This window comes from Crocodylus porosus, unplaced genomic scaffold (assembly GCF_001723895.1).
Source record: "Crocodylus porosus isolate Cpor-Errol unplaced genomic scaffold, CroPor_comp1, whole genome shotgun sequence".
Taxonomy (NCBI): Eukaryota; Metazoa; Chordata; order Crocodylia; family Crocodylidae; genus Crocodylus; species Crocodylus porosus.
In genome coordinates, this window is record NW_017728886.1 from 61918644 (window position 1) to 61941671 (window position 23028).

A 23028-nucleotide genomic window follows, 5' to 3' on the forward strand; every position below is an offset into this window, starting at 1 on the left:
CAGCCTCCACAAGAGAAGGCTGAGGGGGGATCTAGTGGCCTGTTACAAACTAGTCAGAGGGGACCAGCAGGCATTGGGGGAGTCCCTGTTTCCCTGAGCACTACCAGGAGTGACTAGAAATTATGGTCACAAGCCGGCAGAGGATAGATTCAGGCTAGATATCAGGAGGCGCTACTTCAAAGTCAGGGCGGCTAGGATCTGGAACCAACTTCCAAGCAAAGTGGTGCTGGTTCCTACCCTGGGGGTCTTTAAGAGGAGGCTAGACGAACACCTTGCTGGGGTCGTTTGACCCCAGTACTCTTTCCTACCACGGCAGATTTGATAATCTGCTTGGGTCCCTTCCGACCCTACCAACTATGAAACTATGAAACTTGCACATAACCACACATATATAAAGAAACTCTCAAGCCTGATAAACTGAACTGCCTTCACTGCATCAGGCTTCTGGTAAATGCATTGCAGAAGAGAAATGTATTGTATTTGAAAGCTGAAGTCTGTCCTAACCATGCAATTGGTCCAATAAAAGATATCACTCACAAAAATCTTTGCCACTTGCATTCTTCCTTTTGCTTTTCTTCCACCCCTGCTTTTTTTAATCCCTTTACTCCCATCTCTAACTTTGCTATGTTCTATTTTAAGCTACCCTGCCTTTAGTCTGAAGTTCTATCCACGCTACAGATTTTCAGTAAGTTTGTAACCAACTATCAGCATGCTGGTTCTAAAAACCAGCCATGTTCTTCTTTGTGTATATTCTACATCCCTTGATGACAGACTAGATTTCCCTATAATATTCCGTTATATGATTATACAATTCAGCATTTGTAGATGCTTCCAGCAGCAGCTGTAATGCTATGGAAGCTGTTGTATGAACACCTGCTGAACTGTGATTACTATCTGGCAAAAGGACCACTGTCTCTTACTGGTTACAAACTCATGGTAAAGTTGTAGGTTGTACATGGCCCAACACTTGCATCTGTTTTTATTTTTATTTAAATCCTTATCCAAACTTACACATCCTCAATCAATCATTCCCAAAAAAATAAGCACACATTTAAAATACCATGTTTTAACTTCTGTTATCTTGAGGCTTGCATTCAGGGTAAAATTGATGTTCCTTCTTGCATTTAATTATGCTTTTATTCATGACTGGAAGCTGAATAACTTACTTTTTCACAGTTAGACCTGACCCTGTCTCCTAACTATTTAGCAGCAGTGATATTCCTTTCATAACCCCCTTGATTAAACTGTTTTTATCTCTTGTAGAATTCACTAACACATTTACATTTACGTTACTTAAGAAATTGCTGTTTTGTTTCTTCCTGATTTTTACTTTTTCCTATTTGTGCTAGATTTATAGACAATTGTATTCTGTTGCAATAACACTAGCAGATGTGCCTATCAGAAAGCTTTATTTATTACTTTCTAGTGCTTGTAACATTTTATTTACTATATTGATTGTTGTATGAGGGCAATTAAGGAGTTCATTTAATGTTGCACTTTGGTAACAAGCCTGAATTTATAACATACTAAAAAACCATGCCTTACATCAGCCTCATAAGCTCTTTTAAAAAAATGCCAACCAGAGTTTGTGTGTGTGTATGGGAGGGGGAGAGAATATGAAGGCAGTAACACAACAGAATAGAAAGCTTTCCAGTATAATCCTATATTTATTGCATGAGACTACTAGCATTCTTCAGGGTGCAGTGTTGGACTGACAGGAAGTTATTTATACATCTTGATTCTCGCTTTTCTCAAAACAAAATAAAAGTGAAACTGCCACAATAAAAATACTACAAACCATCAGAGCAGAGGAGTATTGCAACCTGAACACCAACACTGAGAAATATTCTTTGGTAACATCAGCTTTGACATTGCTATCTTTCCATCTGTTCAGTTTTCACTTACGGTTTGGAAAACATCTCTGCTGTAACTTTTATTGTAAAGTGTCTAACCAAAACATAATAGCCTCCTCATTATCTAGGAAAGATTTAGACTGCAAATTCTTATTTCATAAAAACTTTTGGAGCAGAGACTCATTATGTGTGCAGGGATTGTGTGTACTATGGACTCTGTTCCCATTGTACAGAGGAGCCTCCAGGTGTTATGATAATACTACTGTCACCAGAATCTTAACCTGACAGATTTATGATATTATGTTTATATCAAAACCTAGAGTGCTCTACTGTGGATATTTTGTCCTTGACTGACACATAGGTAATAATTTAATAGCAAGAAGAGGTAGGTAGAATGCTGTTTCTTGCCTCAAGTATAGCACTGTAGCATTTTCACAAAATTAAATTGCTTAGACATTAGTGGTATAAAATAAATCATTATATTTAGAAGCAAACTAAACACATCAGGTATTTTGAGTAAGAGTTTCTAAATAAGCACTTACAATATTTTTTTTAAAGTGAGAATTTTACTTTATTCAAATGCAAGTACATTATGCAAGGCTATTCCCTTAAGTGATGTGTGTGTTCATTTTTTTTCTTTTTTATGAAGATTTGCAGTCTTGTTTACTCCTTTCCTGTTGGTGGTTATGAGGTGCAGTTTGTAACTAACTAGCTATGAAGCAAATTCATATAAACTTCCTTTTTATGAGCTCTCAGCTCTTACTAATCTTCTCTTTTAGATTTAAAATTAGTTTTCTTTAGGCCAAACTTAGTTGAAAAAATGTATTTCTGGGTAGTGCACTAGAAGTTATTATAAAATCATGTAGGCATAATTCTAAGTACAGAGATGGCTGATTAAACTTGCTGTGAGGAAAACCATCATTGCCAGCAATGAACATATTCCCACTGCCAGCACTGAGTTTGCCTATACACATGCTCATCCCGGTTCTAATTAAAACACTCCAGCATCGCCTCACTGTTGCGTGCATTAAGTCCCCAGTGCACTTTAAAATGGCTACAGGGGCACATTGGGTAAACTTCATCAAATAAGGTTTAGAATAGATAAAACTTTCCATGACTGTATTTAAGTATGCACGGGCATGCACACATGACAGTGAGCTGTTTTAATTGGAGCAGCTGTCCAGAAAAGGCTCTAATTAACTCCCCACCACCACCACCCCCAAGCACAGATATAGGCCGCCTGAGATCTTGTTCCTCTACTCTGTGGGTTTGTGAGAATCAGAGAATCTGTTGCAACCACCTGGATTTTGGGCTTCCCCTTTTCCTTTCTATTTGAATAAGCTACTCCTTGTCTTATTTACAGGTAGATTAGAGTATATTAATTATAGATGTATTAATGTTAGGATTATATCCTACAGTATATTTATGTTAAAGAGAAATAACATTTACTGATGTCAGGGTTATCTTATTTCTGTGGTGGTGATTCAGTAGTAGAACTCTTCGAGGTTCCTTCTCATCTTAGTACAATGACTTAGATACTAGTAAATTGCTTTGAAATACATATCTACCACTTTGGGGCATATCCCCTTCCATCTACATAATTCCCTGTAGTTTTGTAAGGAATTATTTTACACTGTAGTACAGTGTTGTATTACAATCTTTGTATGTTGGCAGGAGTAAATTAGTCTAAGACAAAATATTCTGGTCAAAATAGGAACCAAAAGTTATGGGGCATTCAGCTGCAGTCATTTAAAAAAATATTTAAAAGAATGAATTAAAATTAGCCAAACTAATTCATAGATTTTTATGAGGAAGATGACTTTAGTTCTAAACACTGAATAAAATCCTGAAACTCCAGACTATGTACATATGAAAACAATATGGTACAACAGAATGGAAAAAGTATAGACCTGGGCTAAATAACCCAATAGTTCTTATTTTTCTCAGTAGAATTAGATTACAAAAAGGGATAATATAGCTTAAGAGTTTAGGCATCAGGATTGGAGTATGAGCCATCTGAACTTCAAAAGCATATTTGAAAGGTGGGGTAATTGTTATTGGTTTAATCTGTCTATTAAGTTTCCAATTTTTAAATTTATTTCTTTGAATGTTTTCAGGATGGACCATTGTCAGGATGGTGCTAAATACTGCATTGGTAACTATCTGAATCCCATGTATTGTGCAGCTGGCCAGCACACATGGTTTCATAGTTTCCAGTGCTTGGAGAGCCTGGCTCCCTGTATACAGACACCTGTCTGAACTCTGGGCGCACAGGGTTTTTACTTATCCCCAGGCAAAAGGATTCTAGTATCTGGTTGCAGCAGCCTGATTCCTGGGTCCCCCTGCACCAGGACCTATAAAAACATTTGTGGTGACCAGCTGGGAGGCACATAGGATTTTGACAGGTACCAGGGGATGGGTGGCTACACCTTCAATTTAAGGCATAATGCAAATGAGCCACAAAGTTATTTTGCATTATATATCCATAATTTATTGTATGGAGTATAACTTTGTTAATCATTTATTCTATCATCACACTTTAAATTGACTTGCATGTGTGGCCAGGCTGGTATTTAAGGCATGATTAACCTGTTGATTGTGTCTTAAATGTAATGCATGTTAGGGGCCATGGATATTGTGAAAAACTATTTTCAGCAGCATTTGAAGTGGTGAAAGCTTTCTTCTTTCTTTCTCTCAAGTAAGCAGATATATCCCCAGAATTAGCTTTGTTGTGAAGATTTCCCAGGGAAAAAGATGACAGTTATTCTGGGCATTTCTTGTCCACTTCACAGAGAAGATTTCTCTGCTACTGCCTTGATCGGCAGGGGTGTGTGAACTCACGTCAAATGGAGAAAGTAATCTCCGGGTGGATTTTACCCAGACCCATTCATGGAGATATAAGGAGCTTCCCCTTGAAGTTCACAGAGAAATTTCAACTAGTGCAAAAGATAACTATGAATGCCTTAATCTGAAATCTGTGTTCAGTAAATGACACTGGTTTCTGGTTTGTTTCCAAGTACAAGTCAAATGATTGGTTTCAGTCTATAAAGTCTAAAATGATTTAGGTCTTAGTTATCTCAACACTGCCTGTATCTCCATGCTAACTCCAAAATGAGATAAACTAGGATCTTTTCAGTAATATATAGAGACTGTTACCATATTTACTTGAATCCAAGATGAGTCTTTTTTTCCTAAAAAAACATCATGGAGAAAAAACCCTTATCCTGGATTTGAGTATTGACCTGAGTGGCAGGCAGTGGCTTAGCTCAGGCTTCAACCTGGGGCCCCAGGCTTATGTTGAATCTAAGCTGCTGCTTGCCCCAGGCTAAAGTGGTTAGTGCAATAGGGAGTGTTGGGGATACAGCATGCAGTTGGAGAGGTGTGCAGGAGAGGCCCACATGTGCACCTCAAAGGGAGCACAAAGGAGACCATACCTTCTGCCCCCCACCCCTCTTAACTTCTGCTCCAGCTCTGGTCTCTCCAGCCCCAACCTGGCCAGGCCCAGAGCTGCTGCCACTGCTTCTGCCTGGCTAGGCTAGAGCTACTGCAGAGCTGCAGCAGAAGGTACACAGTGGGTGGGGAGGCATGGAGTTTGGACAGCAGGGGACATGCACAGGTATGGGGAGCAAGAAGTATAGGGGGCAGACAGGGGCTAAGGAGGGAGGGCAGGCACAAGTGGACAGGCAGCAAAGAGAGAAGAGGGCCAGGGAGTAGGGGGACAGGCAGTGGGGACAAGGGATTGGTCAGGTATGGGGGAGGACAAGGGCTGGGGGCGGAAGGGGAAGGTGGCTTCTTGTTTCTGCATTCTCTGCCACAGCAGTAGGGGAACAAATTTAAGATAACTCTCCAATAATTAGATTCTGTCCATGGAAAATTATAACAGATTTATAATCTTCCATGTCTAGAATCTGCAGGGAGAGCATCTTGGATCTGGGTAAATAATGGTATATCTATGCATGGACATTTCAGGGTATAGGCTATCAGGTCTGGTATTTATCATCCTGCTGGTATGACCAAGCTAGAGTTTTATCTTCAAAATATATTGTAAGAACTCTCTGTCTATTAAGGTTCTTGCATAAAGATGACATGGAAGGAGCTGAACTCTTGGTAATGTTTATGGAAGGTTGTCAGTATTTTTAGGTATACTGCATCATTTTATTTTGCTTTTTTTTATACTGTGACCCTAAGTCTCTCCAGGCAGTTGAAAATAAATAAATGCCCCAGCAGTGTGGAGTCAGTCCTAAAGCCTTCTGAAATGCATTGAGAACTATGTAGCTTATTCTGTTCATCTGTAAGATGAAACCTCAAAAACTGAGATTCTGACTTCTCTTTAAGAACTATAATCATGTTTCAGTTTCTTTGAAGGCAAGCGTTTGCTTGCGTATCTTTTGCTAAAATAATTCCCTCGCACCATAGTACAAAGTTTTGTCTGTTGACAAGCCACAGCCCAGTCCCCCCACCTCACAAAAGGTAGTTGCATTCAGTAGTGTCAGATGTACCTGGCCTTACTGAGGCTGCATAGCATCTACTTGGTGCCTAGTTCACAAGTTTAGTAAGATGAAGGTTTTTGTTACATAAATGCAAATTGTGTGGTTGTTCATTCTTTGTTGTCAGTATTATGTAACTTTACTTTTTTGCTTAAATATAGGTTTTGTCTAACTTCAGGTGAGCATGTTTGGATGCTAACTAATTACAAAAAGACAACCTCTAAAACATACCTATTTTTTTTAATTTGTTGATTATTTTGACTTAACAATACTAATGCCTGTTTCCCTTTCCTCTAAATTTGACCCCTGTCTGTGATCACAACAGATATGAGCTAGGAAACCTAAAACCAACAATATAACTAGAAGACCACATAAATATTCCCTGCTGTTTAATTCTTTAAATATATAGCAAATATGTAAGGTGAATATAAAAACAGAAGACTTCTACTCAGAGGTGTGTGCCTCAGATTTTTTCTTGTTCGTTATGTAAATTTATTCTCATTTTATTCTTGCCTTTCAAAGAACTAAAATATTATTGTGCTCCTCTGTGCAGATATTGTGGAGGATATTCTGGAGTTTGATGTTATCAGGAGTGGTTGATCTATTGAACTGTAAGGAAGTTCAATTGAGGCTTGATTCAAAGATCACTGTAGTCAATAAAGAAACTCCTAATGCTCTTTGAATCAGAAGGGGAACAGTTGCCACTAATTTCTAACCTCAGCAAATTCAGAGTACCAGGTCAATTTACAGTGATGTGTATGAACCAAAAGAATAGAATCATAGGACAGGAAGAGACCTGCAAGATCATCAAGTCCAGTCCCCTGCTATGGGAAGGAAGTTATTGGGCTTAGACGAGCTCAACAAGGTGTTTATCCAGACTCATATTGAACGCTAGGGCTGTGTGAAACAGTACCATTCCATTTCGACTTTATTTTGAGGTTTCAACAGAACAGTGTTTTGTTTCAAATATCATTTAAATTCAAAACCACTGTTCCATTTCACTTTGTCGAAACAGCGATGCTGTTTTGACATTTCACCCATTCCCTATAATGGTGAAGCTCAAAACAGCCTCTCTCATCTGGCAGGTAGATGGGGGCCTGCAACCCCAAGAGGGCTGTGGGGGCTGTGCCAGTCCTCCCGGAGCTGTGGGCCCCCAATCTGACTGCCAGGTGAGGGAGGGAAGCTGGGTGCTGTTGCCTGGGACCAGGGAGCTGGGGAAGGGAACTGAGCCCGATCACTCAGTTCTCCTCCCCAGCACTACAGTTGGTTCCCTTCCCCTGCGCTATGATTGGTTTCCCACAGCCCGGCCACAGGAGATGGGGAGAACCAGGGCTGTGCTGCTGGCTGAGCCACATGGGGCTGCGGAGCTGCTGGGGGTGCAGCCCTGGTTCTCCCCTGATCCCACCACCTGGCTGCTGGCTGCTTTGAAACTTAAAACATTTCGACTAGCCTTGTTTTGTTTTGAGGCTGTTTTGAACTCCTTCGTTTTGATTCAGTTTCTCTGTTTTAAGCTCAGATGAGTTGAAACAGTTTTGAATCATAGAAATCATAGACATTTTGGATTAGAAGGGACTTCAGAAGATCATCTAGTCTAACCCCCTATTCAAAGCAGGACCATACCCAAATAGATCATCCCAGCTAAAGCTTTGTCTAGCCGTATTAAAAACTTCCAAGGATGGAGATTCCACCATGGCTCCGACTAACCTGTTCCAGTATTTTACTACCCTCCTAGTGAGAAAATTTTTACTTATATCTAACCTAAACTTCTCTTGCTCCAACTTGAGACAGTTGCTCCTTCTGCTGTCATCTGCCACCACTGTGCTACATCCTCTTTCAATCCCCCATTCAGGTAGTTGAAGGCTGCTATTAAATCCCCTCCCAGTCTCCTCTTCTAGACTAAGTACATCCAGTTCCCTCAGTCTTTCCTCGTAAGTCTAGTCCCCCAGTCATTGCATGGGATCCCAAGTGCAGGACTTTGCATTTGTCCTTGTTAAACCTCATGAGATTTATTTTGGCCCCATCCTCCAATTTGTCTAGGTATTGAAACAGTCTGCAAAATTTCGCACAGCCTTATTGAACACCTCCACAGATGGTGAGTGCACCACCTCTGCTAGGAGTATGTTTCAGATTCTGGTGACCCTTTCAGACAAAGTTTTTTTTCCTTATGTCCAGCCTGAATTTACCTTCTCTTAGCTTATGCCCATTTGTCCTTATCCTCCCCTGAGGTGCCTTCCTGAAGAGCCCAGAACCTGATGCTCATCCCTGACATACTTGTAGGCAGCTATCAAGTCACCTCTTAGCCTTCTCTTAGACTGAACAGGCCCAGTTTCCAGAGTCTTTCCTCTTGGGGCCTATCCTCCAGGCCCTTGACCATAAGGGTGACCTTTCTTTGTACCTTATCCACAACCTTCTTGAAGTGCAGCTATTCTAGCTGTGGCCTCACCAACACTGAATAGAGAGGGAGACGTACCTCCCTGCATCTATTGGCAACACATCGGCTGATGCATGCCAGAGTTCTGTGTGCCCTTCTAGCAACCTCATCACACTGCTGGCTCATGTTCTTCTTGTCTGTTGTGATCCCCAGGTCCACTACCCATTGTGTAGTTATGGTGAAGGTTCTTCCTACCCAGATGAAGAACCCTGCACTTCTCCCTGTTAAATCTCATCTGATTCTGTTCAGCCCATAAATCCAGTCTGTCCAAGTCATCTTGGATCTTTACCCTATCCTCTGGTGTGCCTGTGTTTCCCACAGCTTGATATGATCCATGAACTTAATCATTGAGCTTTCCACCTCCTCGTCCAAGTCATTAATAAATATGTTAAAGAGCACAGGTCCAAGAATGAGGTGATTCCCATCAATTACAACTCTCTCTGGGATCGGCCTGTAAGCCAGTTGTCGGCACTGGTCCATCTCAGTAGCCTCCAATATTTAGCTTGTATGTGTTTTTGTTTGAATATATGCCACCTGCTTAAAATTTTTTCTGGAAAAAAAAGTCAAAATAGAAAAGGAAATCATTAAATCACTTTGATTTCAGTGAAAAAAATAGAATGATCCAAAAATAGATGAAAAGTTTTGAAATTTTGTGTTTCATCCTAATTCTGGATGAAACAATTTTGAAATTGGAACATGTTCTGTGAAATAGAAGTCCTGGTTCCGTAAATAAGGCAATACTGAGGTGTTCATGCAGCTCTTTAAAAGAGAAAAAAAGAAGAGACAATTTGCCTGTGTTCTTTCCCTCCTCCCCCCCACCCCACAGTAAGTGTGCTTGTAGAGGTCAGGATCAAAGGCTAAGACAAACAGCCATAGCTGGAGGGCAGCTGCATTCTTAGTCACATCAGAAAATGATCTCTTAATAGCACACTGAAAGTAGAAATAGTTAATGACTAGCTTTTCAAATTAAAAATTAATATTCAAACAACAAGTATTTTATCTGTATATTTCTGTAAAATGTCATTAAACAAAAAATCTTGTGTGTAAAACCTTGTAAGGAAGTGCCCCCTGCTGGCTTGATATTTGTTTCACTTGGAAACTGTAGGTAGAACTGATTTTTCTTTTCCTTTTTTTTTTTTGTTTAGTGCTTTTTATTGCTACACCATGTTTCTGCTATCTGTTGTTAAGGTTTAAGTGAACTAGCGTGCAAAGATAATCTCTTATTTGTGTAGAAGCTAAGTCTATTAACTTTATGGATTTCTTCGAAGAATAGTTATTACTCAACTCTTCTGTTCCACGCCATACCTAGTAAACATGCCACATTATTCTTATGGAGTATTAAACCAGTTTTTTTTTTTACTGTTGGTAAAGAAATTGATAGCTGAAACATGACTCTTGATTAGAGAAAGTTACCACACAGTTGTGCTAAAATTGTAACTATGCATTAATTCAGAAATAAAGGCAATTTAAAACAAAGGCTTTAGATAAATCAAGACATTCATAAGGTGCAGTAGATTGTCAGCTCAGAGCTCCTTGTAGGATCAAGGGCTGAGCAATGAATCAATGTCATATGGGACAAAGTTGGTGTGCAGCAATGTTACTTTTCTAGGGTTTGGCTGTAAACCCTTCCAAATACTTGACTTCAGTGTACTTTGGATCCTACAGAATCCTGAGACCTTGAGGAATTTCAGAGTGGGCACCTTTTCAAAATGCAAAATTGGGACACATGAAGCTGGCAGCCAGGCATGGGAGTCATATGGTGCAACCCCACTGCCTGCCCTGAGCCTGCAGGGGAGGAGTGTATTTCCCTCGCCCACCCACCCCTAGACTGTCATCACTGCCACCAGCCCTTGGAAATGGGTCTCCCACAGCCTCTATGCTGTATGACCGACCACGCACAGAGCAATAGGGGTGGGCAGATGGCTGCAGGAGCTTCCCCAGCACTGCAGGAGCAGGGGCAGGAGTCAGTGACAGGTTGTGCCATAGCCCCCACCCCAGGGGGGATGCCCTTTGCAACCAGCCAGCCCCAGCCCTGGTTACCGCTGCCTCTGCATCCTCCTGGCTGGTGCCATAGCTGGACTCAATGCTCACTTCCTCCATCGCCATCTTCCTGCTGAACAGAGGAATCCAAGACAAATGCTTTCCCAGAGTCATTCAGCCCAGGATGGGGACTTGATGTTTCCATTTCAGGACTGTTCCACCCAGTCAGGGATGAGTGGTCACTCTAGGGGGAAACAGGAGGCTTAAAGTCTCCCATGAACATTAAATTCTTCAGCTTGGTATCTACAGGCAAAAAAGGGTTTTAGAAACCAAATAGCAGATGACAAATAAGTTTTACATTGTATAAATAATACACATTGGAAAAAATGGAGTAAATTATCTCTCCTAACACAGTTTACTGTAGTTCAACTATGTTTTATCATTCCAAATTATCGTGGCTATCAGAATAATGAAAATATAACTGTTTTTTCCATTTTTACCTCCTGTTGTTTTTTCTTAAGAGTGTTTATTGTGAATTCTGGTCCTCTTGTTTAAGTTATCTTTCTAAAATCTGCAAAGTTTGGACAATTAGGCATGAAATCTGAATGGGATGTAACACTCTTTATTAGTAATTCAGAAATTTACATGCCTGAACTCTATTTGCATGTTGTTGATTGAAATTTGTGAGTTAATTTTATTTTTTTTCAAAATTCAGGTGGAGAACAGACCAAAATACTATGGACGAGAGTATGTATTATACCATTTTATTTTAATTACCTGATATGTAATCATTTGCTATATCACATAGTACATTTCTATTAGTGCAGAAATAGTATACAATATAATGGTTTTATTCCACTTCCCACAAACCAAGGATTTAAATCCATTTAAATATTTCAGTTCCAACAACCTTAGGACCAGTTATTTCTATCCAACAGTGCATAGTTTGTGCCTCCACTCAAGTCTGCATATAAGCTAGAAATGAACAAGGACATGGGTGTGCTTGGTGGTCTTTGGATGATTTTGGGGAGAATGATTCTGATTTTCTGATCTGTTATAGTTATGATAATAACTATATAGTTAATTCCTTTAATTACTGGAGGAGGTTCACCCTCAGTTTTAGTGTTCTCCTCCACTCTGATCATAGAGAATTAGGGCTGGAAAGGACCTCACATCTAGTCAAGCCCACAACTCAAGGCAGGTTCATCCCTGACTAAACTATCCTGCGTTTTCTGTATTTTTCTCCCCATAATGACCAGTTTGACAGTCATTTAGAATATAAAACTCCTGAGGTACAAATATTGCTCCCCTCAGTAGGGATACAAGGCTTGAAATGTAGTAGAGCTTGTACATTCCCAGTGCTTATTGGGGAGAATGGCAGGCTAGTCAGAGACCTCATAAGGATAAATTAATTTTCCCTGTGTCCAACATGAGAGCAATATCTATAGGGGACTTGTATTCCCATTGACCAAAATCCCTGTGTAGTGAACAAGGGCTATAGCTGTAACTATAGCTCATGTCAGATCCTTTACTTGAGATAGAATCATACAAAATTAGGGTTGGAAGGGACGTCAGGACACTTAGTCCAACCTTCTGCTGTCAGTAGGACCATCCCCAACTAGATCATCCCAGCCAAGGCTTTGTTTAGTCGGGTCTTAAAAACCTCCAAGGGTGTAGATTCCACAACCTGTCTGGGTAATCTGTTCAAGTGTCCATTCATCCAGCCCTTACTTCCTTAGCTTGCCTGTGAGAATGTTGTGGAAGACCATATCAAAAGCCTTGCTAAAAGTCAAGGTATACCACATCCACTGGTTTCCCCCAAAGCCAGTCACCTCATCATAGACATCAATCAGGCTGGTCAGGCATGATTTTCTGTTGATGAATCTATGATGACTCTTCCTAATCACCTTCTTCCCCTCCAAGTGCTTAGAAATGTATTCCTTGAAGATCTTCTCCATGATTTTTCCAGGGATTGAGGTGAGGCTGACTGGTCTGTAGTCCCCTGGATCCTCCTTTTTCTCTTTCTTAAATATGGGCACTGTGCCCTTTTCTAATGATCTGGGACCTCTCCTGATCACTATGAGTTTTCTAAGATGATGGCCAGTGGCTCTTCAATCTCATTAGCCAACTGCTTCAACAGCCTCGGGTGTTGCCTGGTGCAGTAGTCTGGGAACTGACCTTGCCTGTGAAGACTGAAGTGAAGAAGGCATTAAGCACTTCAGGGGTGCAGGTTGTAGCCATGTTGGTCTAAGGACCTAGGCAGATGATGTTCTTTGGGTGAATCTGATATCTTTTTATTAGACCACACCATATCTAATAATTAGATATATGATACCGTCTAATATTAGAGGTATGATAATAATCTAATAATATCACACCAGGATGACATCTAAGCCTGCCTTACATATCTACAGGAGCAAGATTACAATTCGGAGTGCAGACCTAAAGATATTGCTGACCTTATACACTTCATCCTTACACACAATAATTTCACTTTTAATAACCAACACTTCCTCCAGACCATGGGAACAGCTATGGGCACCAAAATGGCCCCACAGTATGCCAACCTTTTTATGAGCCACCTGGAAGAAAACTTCCTCAAGGACTGCACCACCAAACCCTTGCTATACTTAAGATATATCAATGGCATCTTCATCATTTGGCCTGAAAACCTGCAATCTCTGATTAAGTTCCATCGGAAATTCAACAATCACTATCCCTCCATCTGACTATCTCTTGAATACTCCACCACCAACATCACCTTTTTAGATACTATGATCAAGTATCCAAAATGATAAAATACAGACCACATTATACAAGAAACCCACAGGCCAACATACATATCTGCACAGAACCAGCAGTCACCCTAAACACACTAAAAAAGCTGTGATATACAGCCAAGCCCTCAGATACCACCAAATTTGCATTGAGGAGAACACCCGGGATTGCCACCTCACCAATCTTGAAAAGGTTTTCGCCCAACAGGGACATTCCTCCAGAGAGAGAGATCGCACATTTGAAAGAGCCCCCAGATACCACGTGAGCTGCAGTACAAAAGAAACCCCCCCACGAATCGCACACCACTGGTTATGACATATCACCCCTCCCTCAAACCCATACTGAAAATCCTCAAACAATTGCAACCCATACTAGAAAGAGACCCTATTCTTTAAGAGATCTTCCCAGAGCCACCCATCCTAGCCTTCAAGCAAGCACTGAACCTCATTAACCTCATCACCAGAAGCAAACTTCATCAGGCCCAGAACACACCAAATGGATCCAGATCACGCCATGACAAGACATGCAAAACCTGCCAACACATCTCCACCACCCCCACAATTACTACACCCCACAACAGAGCCATCAGCATTACCGGAGCTTACAGCTGCACCTCCAGAAATGTAATATATCTCATCCAATGCACTAAATGCCCTGATGGAATATACGTAGGAAAGACAAAACAATTGTGTACCAGAATGAATGCATACTGAAATCTATCAAATGCAAGAATACCCAATTACCAGTGGGGGCACATTCTCACAAGAAAATCTCTGTCTCTCCCCTAATCCTGATCACTTACAAAAGGAAACTTACAAAATGCTTCTTGGGGACAAGCCTATGAACTCCACTTCATCAGCCTCCTGGATACTAAAAATCATATACTAAATATAGACATTGGTTTTATGACACATCATAACCTGCGTGACATCTGACTCCCCACGTACCTCTCCACTATTCATCCCCTTTCTCCTCCCCCACAACCCAGCCTGTCTCTCACCCACTGACTCCTCCATTTACATCTTCACTGACTGCCTGTCTTGTATGCATACCAGCCCAGCCTCTGGCTTCTTTACTATTCATTCCATCCAGGAAGAGCACACACCAACTGCAGAAACTTCCTTAGCCTGACGAAGGGTTTTTGAACCCAAAAGCTTGCTTAAATTTTTTTCCCCAACTGTTTAAGTTGGTCTAATAAAAGATATTAGATCCACCCAAAGAACCTTGTCTGCCTTAAGCACTTCAGCCTTTTGTGCACCCTCTGTCACAAGGATGCTTCCGCCATTCAGTAAGGGACCCACGCTTTCCCTGATTCTCCTCTTGCTGCTGATACATTTGTAGAAATCCTTCTTGTTACCCTTCACATCCCTGGCTAGCTGCAACCGCAATTTTGTTTTGGCCTTCTTAATTTCACCCCTTCATGCCCAAGCAATGGTCTTATACTCCTCCCTAGTTGTTTGTCCAGGTTTCCACTTCTTATAAGTTTCCTTTTTGTGACTTATTTTACTGAAGAGTTCCATGCTAAGCCAAACTGGTCCTCTGCCATACTTGCCAGTCTTCCTACACATCGGGATGGTGTGTTCCTGCACTCTCAATAAGGCTTATTTAAAGTACAGCCAACTCTCCTGTACTATTCTCCCCCTCAGACTGCCTTCCCAGGCAATCCTGTCCATGCGTTCCCTAAGCGAGCTAAAGTCTGCTTTTGTGAAGTCCAAGATCCTTACTCTGCTGTTCTCCATCCTTCCTTCCCTCAGGATCCTAAACTCAATCATCTCATGGTCACTGCTGCCCAAGTTACCAGCTACTACTACATTCCCCACCAGTTCTTTCCTGTTTGTGAGCAGTAGGTCAAGGAGAGGATGGTCCCTAGTTGGCTGCTCCAGCACTTGCACCAGGAATTTATCCCCAACACTCTCAAAAAAACTTCTTGGATTGCCTGTACACTGCTGTATTCCCGTCCCAGCCGATTATCTGGGTGATTGAAGTACCCCATGAGAACCAGGGCTTGTGATCAGGAAAATTCTGCTAGCTGGGATGTGCTCTTTAATACAGTACATTTCTGAGGCCTTAACTCTTATTGCTAACTAAAATAAACATACTTCATACCCTAGTTTGTAATTCCATCCCAGACACACTAACTGTGATTGATGAAACTGAGAGAGCTAGCAGCCTGCCCCTAATTACTGTAGTTTCATTTTAAAGTACAATCTGTGGCAATGGGGGAGTTGTACATAGTTGCTTGAGTGCGATAGGGTTAAAAGACATTCTCCCTCTAATTGAATCACAATGCTTTCTTGCTTAAAGCTGTTAAACCATGTCACCACTTCTCTTGGTTACTGACATGGTACAGAGTCAGAGAAATGTAGGGCTTAAAGAGATCGTCTAGCCCAGCGGTCACAAACCTTTTCAAGTTGCAGGCCAGAATAATCCAGCTTCCATCAGGTGGGTGGACACTAAAACCCAACTGTTGCTACTGCTTCTTCTCTCTGCTGTGGCATGAGGAGAGCTCATATGGCCACTGCTTCTCCCTGCAGCAGCCTGAGGAGAGCTCCAGTAGAGACCAATTACTCCCACTGGCACAGGAGAACCACGGCTGCCAAAACCCTCCGCTGCCAAACTCTGCTGAAGTCCCCAGTCTGTGAGCCAGATCAAATGGCTCATTGGGCCAGATTTGACCCATGGGCCATAGGTTACCAGCTCCTGATCTAGCCCAGTTGTGTTACAAATTAGCCCTGCACCCTCCCCTGCCCCAAGTGCCACTCTGATCCTCTTTCCTTTGTTCAATCTCCTGCTCTGCTTCTTACTGTATCTGCCACTTTGCTGCCTGTTCCCTCCCTGATCCACCACCCACACAGGCTGCTCATGCCACTTGCAGCACTTGTGCCACTTCTTGACCCGCCCGATCTAGCTCATCTTCCTGCACTGAGGAAGGATGATACTTACTGGACCGTCCCTGATAAATATTTGTCTGACCTTTTCTTAAAAACCACTAATGAAGAAGAGTGTCCTGCCTCGCAAGGTAGCTGGTTCCAGTGCTTCATTTAGGAATTTTGTTTCTCAACATCAAATCAAAATATTCCATGTATTACAACAAACATTCAAGGAAAAACTAAAAATCTAAGTTGTTTATTTGTTGTCATTGTCAATGAGCTTATAAATAAAGATATGTTTGTTTATATAGTTTAGGAGATGCTTATTTTAATTGATTAATAGAAAATTACCTCCTCTCTATCAGTACAGTAGTAAAGTACAAACCAATTATGTCATTTTTGAAAAAGAAATATGCTTAGTAACTCTTTGGAACAATCCCCTATAACCTTATTACTTCCAGTCTGTAATGCATTACATGCATTCTTTTAACATGTTAAAAGATTACCTAAATTCAGTTGCTTTTCAGTTCTCTTCCATCTCTTTTTCCTTTCCCCACTAAGCCAGAAGCAGCATTTGAAACAAGTTGTTTCCTATGTGTTATGTCAGACAAGAGACAATGCTTGGTGTTGGTTGATTTTACTATATTTTGGATAGCAGCACTTAAAATCTTTCAAAGCTCCATAGAAAGGTTTAGTGATGCATCAGCTGGCAAAATATGTGCAAGTCTTTGTATTTTAAAATGCTCTACAGACTATTTTGTCCTTGTTTGAAGTTCACAGCACAGGTATTGATCAGTGTAAAGTTAATTGTTTATCTTGGGTCAGGGCAGTAATAAAGAATCACAGAAACTGTTGCTTTCCTTCAGCATTGGGGAAGGAACTTTCTTGAAATAAGGTCAATGATACCTTTGGCAAGGCTACTCTGAACCACTTTCTACTGAACTATTATACGTCTGAATTGAATTTTTGCCAGTTTTTTGCTTCCTGCTGTCTGTTACAGCAGTGCAGACTTGTATAGGCAATAAAGGCAGACTTAAAACACATGCACTGATTTTAACTTATCTCACTTGATTTAGTGTCATTAATTCTGCTAATTTTTAAATCCTCTTGTAGAAAGTACTCATCTTAGTAAGCCCCAGGTCAGGTTGTACTTCTTTATAAAGTTGGTAAAAAGGGAGAAAAAACAATTCAGGTATGAATTGTGAATATTTTTTGTTTCTTTTGGTTGAGGTTTTTATTTTGTTACACTTCTGAACAATGACAGTGGAGCTGATTGAAATTTAACATGAAAGCAAAAGCTCTTATGGGCTTCAGTGAAAACTGGATTAGCTAAAATGCACTGTATTCTGTTGCAGTGTTATTCTTTCCTCTGGATATGCCAAAACTCATACTGATAAACACTTTTCACCATTTTTACCTACTTTTTAAAACTTTCACCCACATTCAAATGGGCCTGACCAAAGCGTTTTCCTAAAAGTAGGGTTTTGGCTGGTGAATAGCTTCCTCTGTGGCTTAAAAAAAAAAAAGGTCGCAGAAAAATCTTCTAGCACAAGTATTCAACTAGCGAGCAGCCTTCAGTCTCGTTGTTCCACTGACAATATTCTGTGTCTATTCCACTATGTTCTACTAATGGTCTTCTGTATCTCATTTTAATAGATGTAGCTTCATGTGGTCTTTTTTTCTACATGGAATTATTCTGTAAATTACTAAAATCTTTTCTTCCAGGTTTCATGGGATCATTTCTCGAGAGCAAGCAGATGAACTACTGGGAGGTGTGGAAGGAGCGTATATTCTTAGGGAAAGCCAGCGGCAACCTGGCTGCTACACACTTGCTCTCAGGTAAACTTGGTTTTATTAAAACATTCATACATCTGATAGACATTAGGAGGAGAAGGAAGAAGTGACATTTGTCCCTTCTGGGTGGTGTGCTGTCTGCCATTAGTTGTTAAGTTTTGAAGTGTAGGAGTGATTTCAGGCTCCTACCTGCTCTTTGACAATCCCACTACAACAGTCACCTAGTCAACCTGTTTTACCATCTCCAACTGGCTAGGAGGTTTCCTACTGTTGTTCATTATTTTATTCACTCTAGCTTAGATTGTTGTAATGTCCGTGATATCAGGTCATTCATTAGAACCAATTGTAGGTTGAAGTAGTACATAATGTTGTTTCCCACTTAAGTGCTTAACTTGCTGGAATGGAAAGGAGTCTCTGTTGGCACCTGACTGAATAATCAAATGATTTTTTTTGTGCTGCTGGAATCTTGCTGTGTTACTAATGTGTTCTAATTACCTGAGGGTGCCTAGTACATTAGTCAGGAAATTTGTATTTTGGAAATCAACTTAAGGCCTAAAGTTTATTTATTTATTTATTTATTTAAAAAGACACCAAACTACTTAAGTGAAATCAGTGTATGTCTTACAACTGTTATAATCTTACTGGGCAATATCTTCTAGATCTTATCACCCTTAATAAAACTATACCTTTATTACTAACCAGTTTATAACATTCACTGTTTTTGTGGTATATACAAAAAAGATTCTAATTTTATACTGTTTCTGATAAGTCTAGGGAAAAATACAGAAAAGATTTCTTAGAGTTAAACATATTGCACTAAAATCCTCTTCCTCGCTTCTGTTCATGTGTAAGCAAGTGAGCAAAACCAAGAGTTGATGTTCCTTGGTCATAAAAAGTGCAAGAAACGAAAGCAATATCTACCAAATGGAAAAGAATGAAATATATGATTTTTCTTTCTTTTTTTTGGGGGGGGGGGCGGGGGGAGTTGAGATATGAGGTAGGTATTACCAAATAAAGAGTATGATAATGGATTGTGTCCTTCACTAAATATATGCAGAGTGGTTGTAGCACCTGCAACCCAACACCCACCCTCATAATACTATAGAGCAGGGGTTCCCAAAGTTCTTATGCCACAGCCTGGCAAACTGTGGCCCAGCAGTCACAGCCTACTGCAGCCGAAATGTCTGGCCGGAAGACAGGTAAGGATAACCCTGCCTTGCCCCTCAGGATGTCAGGGGCAAACCCTGCACTGCCCTGGGACCTGTGGAAGGAGTTGTGGCCTCTCTTTACAGCTCTGGGGGGCTGTGGTTTGCCAGTCTGCAGCCACTTCTGTGCTGCGGACCAGTAGCCAACAAGCCGTGGCCCAGCACTGAGCCATGGCCCAGGGATTGAGAACCCCTGCTATAATACATTTTCAACCTAAAGTCAATATATAGATGCATGGAGATTCAAAAGTGTAAATATGCTCACAGACTTGGAATTTACATTAAGTTTCTAAGGCTAGGGACAGAAATTACACATAAATCAGTATACGAGATTGGTAACTGGTTCAAATCTGTAATACAACAGAAGTTCAGTATACATAAACCACTTTCAAAATGGCTAAAACTGGTTTAAGGTAAACCTGGATAGATGTAGTATCAGACTTAATTTATTTAGGTTAGATTGGTTTATTGAACTTGTGTCCCAGCTCCCCTCCAGATTCAAATGAACTCACAGTCCCCCAGCATCCCAGAATATTTTGCACCTCCCCTGAAACCCCCGTTCTCCCCTCACCCCCTCCTTGCAGGTTAGGCAGGCTAGCTTTGACCCAAGCTATCTGCTCCAGCTGAGCAGGGAGACATGCTCTAGCATGCCCTGCCACCCTCTCCCCCAGCTTCTGGCCTGAGTCACTGTGGCTGCATTTCCAGAATCAAAAGTGAATGTCTGTTCTCTTGCTTCTCAATGCAATCTACACAGTTTAAATTAACTTGCAAATATTGAATCGATTCAGCCTTGGGCTTTTTGACTATCTATATTTAGCCCAGGGGTGTATCTATACCGTAACAGCAGCAAGCCATGACAAGCCCACTCTGCACATGCATGTACATGCCACACCTGGAAACATACAGGTGAACATACCCTGCAGTGACAGAGGCTTCCGTCTGTGAAACAAAGCAAATATATAGACATATCTATTTGTGGTGAAATCCTGGCCCCAGTGAAATCAATTGAAAAACCTCCATGTATGTCATTAAGCCAAGATTGCACCCTTGAGATGGTATTTTTAAGTACACTTAAACATTTATAATCACTGCTTTTCAGTGCAATTTAAAAAACCGTGTACTATATCTATCATAAATGGTCACACAGAAAGCATAGAAAAGCACATGCCATCCTAGGCGTTTGCCAGTCATTAGATCCACATCTCTGCCAGTCCTCTCAAGACAAGCAGAGGTTGATTTAAATGCATAGACTTTTGGGTCATGTTGCTCACTACATTTAGTAAATGGCCTCAGTTCTACAGTCAGATCTAGAACCTAAAAGGGTTCTATATGGTTCATTCAGACAGATCCAGATGCAAATATCAGGTTGTAAAATCTATACATATTAAGCAAAATTACCTCCTCATTGTGATAGTATGATGTATTTTCTCTCTCTTTCCCCACACCTCTTTTTTTTCTTTTTTGCATGCAGGTTTGGTAATCAGACCTTAAACTACAGGTTATTCTATGATGGCAAGCACTTTGTGGGGGAGAAAAGGTTTGAATCTATCCATGATTTGGTAACAGATGGCTTGATAACCTTGTATATAGAAACAAAGGCTTCTGAGTATATTTCCAAAATGACCACAAACCCCATCTATGAACATATTGGATATGCTACGTTACTTAGAGAAAAAGTATCCCGGAGGCTGAGCAGAACGAAAAATGAGTCAAGAAAAGCTAGTGTAACAAGTGAAGAAGCAACCCAAGTGGAGAAGGTAAGTATTCAGTTTTAGATGAAAATTCACATTACTTTACTTTAAATGTTTGAAAATCTAAATTTATAAAACGTTCCTTTAAGAAATATTATAATTTTGTCATTAGTAAGTGTTTCTGCATAGCAAAATGTTTATATAGCCTGCTAATATGGAAATAACACTAAATTACTATATAATTGGAGCTTTGGAAAGGAAAATTAAAGCTTCTGTCTCTTATCAAATACCAGTGATTTTACTGTATAAGAAGGTGTAGAACTTGACTATCATAGAAACTGCCCCTTTCTCTGTGCAACATTACAATGACCATGGCCTGTTGAGGTGTTTACCCACGTACGTTGTTAAGAGACATTCGCATTGCTTCACAGTAAACCCAAGAACATGGCCAGGAAGTACAGCTCACACAATCATACCTGTGCCAAAGCCCAGAAATTATGCAGTGCTACCCTGCATATACACCAAGAAGCATGCCCAAGGCAGCGAACAGATCTGGGTGTATGTTTAGAGCAGCATTAAACCAATCACTTTGCCTAATTTCTGGTTTTCAGTATGTGCTGAGGGGGATGGAATGGGTGGGACATGAATCTTAAAGGCTTGCTATGGAGTCTTTTAAAGACCAAAGTGATGATATGTTCAGTGGTGAGCCTGCAACTGAAGAACTTGTTCCCATTGGTCATGCACCAAAGCTCAAGTTTGCAAGCTTTTCATGTACAGGGCAAAGCTCCTCTTTCTTTGGTGAATGGATCTGGAATGGGGTATTTTTTTCTCTTTTTCCTTCCCTCCTTTTTCTTGGCATCTCTCATGTGCCCAAATCCCAAAGCAACATGTGAACTAGATATTATTGACATAATGCGATAAACTGAGAATTCCTTCCAGTTAGTAACCAGCTGGAAACATCAGATTAAGAATTAAACCATATACAGTAATTACTGTTGCAAGATATGATATGGATGTTTCACCTATACAAATGGTAATTCATTAAGCACCCCAAATAAAACTTTCTTCCAGATGCAGATGTTTCTGGTGGATTAGCTAATTCATGGATATGTTTGAACTTCTGCATGATGATTGTGATGATTTTGATGTTTAATCAGCCGGTATATATTTGAGAGATGGTGACTAAAGTTGCAGGAAGATAACATGCCCTATAAAAGAATATAAACACAGATATCACCTTTTACTAAAGCTTCTCTCTCCAGCTGAATGGGATTTCCAGGCTGGTTACTTTCTGCCCTGATTCACATACTGGCACTGACTGAATGCATGCTGGTTTGGAAATCTGACACAAAGTAAAACAAACCAGATGCAGGCAGCGTGTAACAGTCTAGGAATTGTTCCAGGTAATGGTTCTTACTCTTGAATAACTGGAGTGACATCTCAAGCTATTCACTTTCAACAGGAAATTAATTTGATTTAATAACACTGTTTTTCAGTAAAGGCACACAGCCTGGGGAAGATCTTTAGACAACAGAATCTGAATTAGGGATTTGTCTCAGCCTATTTCAGGAGAAATCTTTTGACAGTGGTAGCATAAGCTGGATGGTGTTCCAAAAACTAAGATATGGGAAAGTCATACAGAAACAGATGTCATACCCATTCTGTTGATTCTTGTGATTGGACACTGGCTGCTTTCAAACTCTGTTGTGACTTTGGGGCACAGTGAGAAACATGCATAGTACAAGGTGAAATTTTTCTGTGTGGATGAGAGTCAATAACAACTCAGCAAAGCTAGAGGTGGGGGTGCCAGTTTATGCAGTGGAAATTAAAGTTTCCTTTGTTGAGAAAAAATATCCGACACATAAAATTAAACTTTAGATGCATTAGATGCAGGGGTAGCAGTGGACATAGTCTTCCTGGACTTCCGGAAGGCTTTTGA

General features: G+C 40.6%; 1 protein-coding gene across 1 annotated transcript in view; it reads left to right on the top strand.

Moving 5' to 3' along the window:
* Window positions 1–23028, top strand: part of CHN2 (chimerin 2) — a 225466-nt gene that overhangs the window by 119443 nt on the left and 82995 nt on the right. The window contains exons 4-6 of the mRNA XM_019535388.1: window positions 11467–11498; window positions 18125–18238; window positions 20870–21155. Of these exons, the coding sequence (XP_019390933.1) occupies window positions 11467–11498; window positions 18125–18238; window positions 20870–21155 (432 nt within the window). The remainder of the gene's footprint in view (window positions 1–11466; window positions 11499–18124; window positions 18239–20869; window positions 21156–23028) is intronic.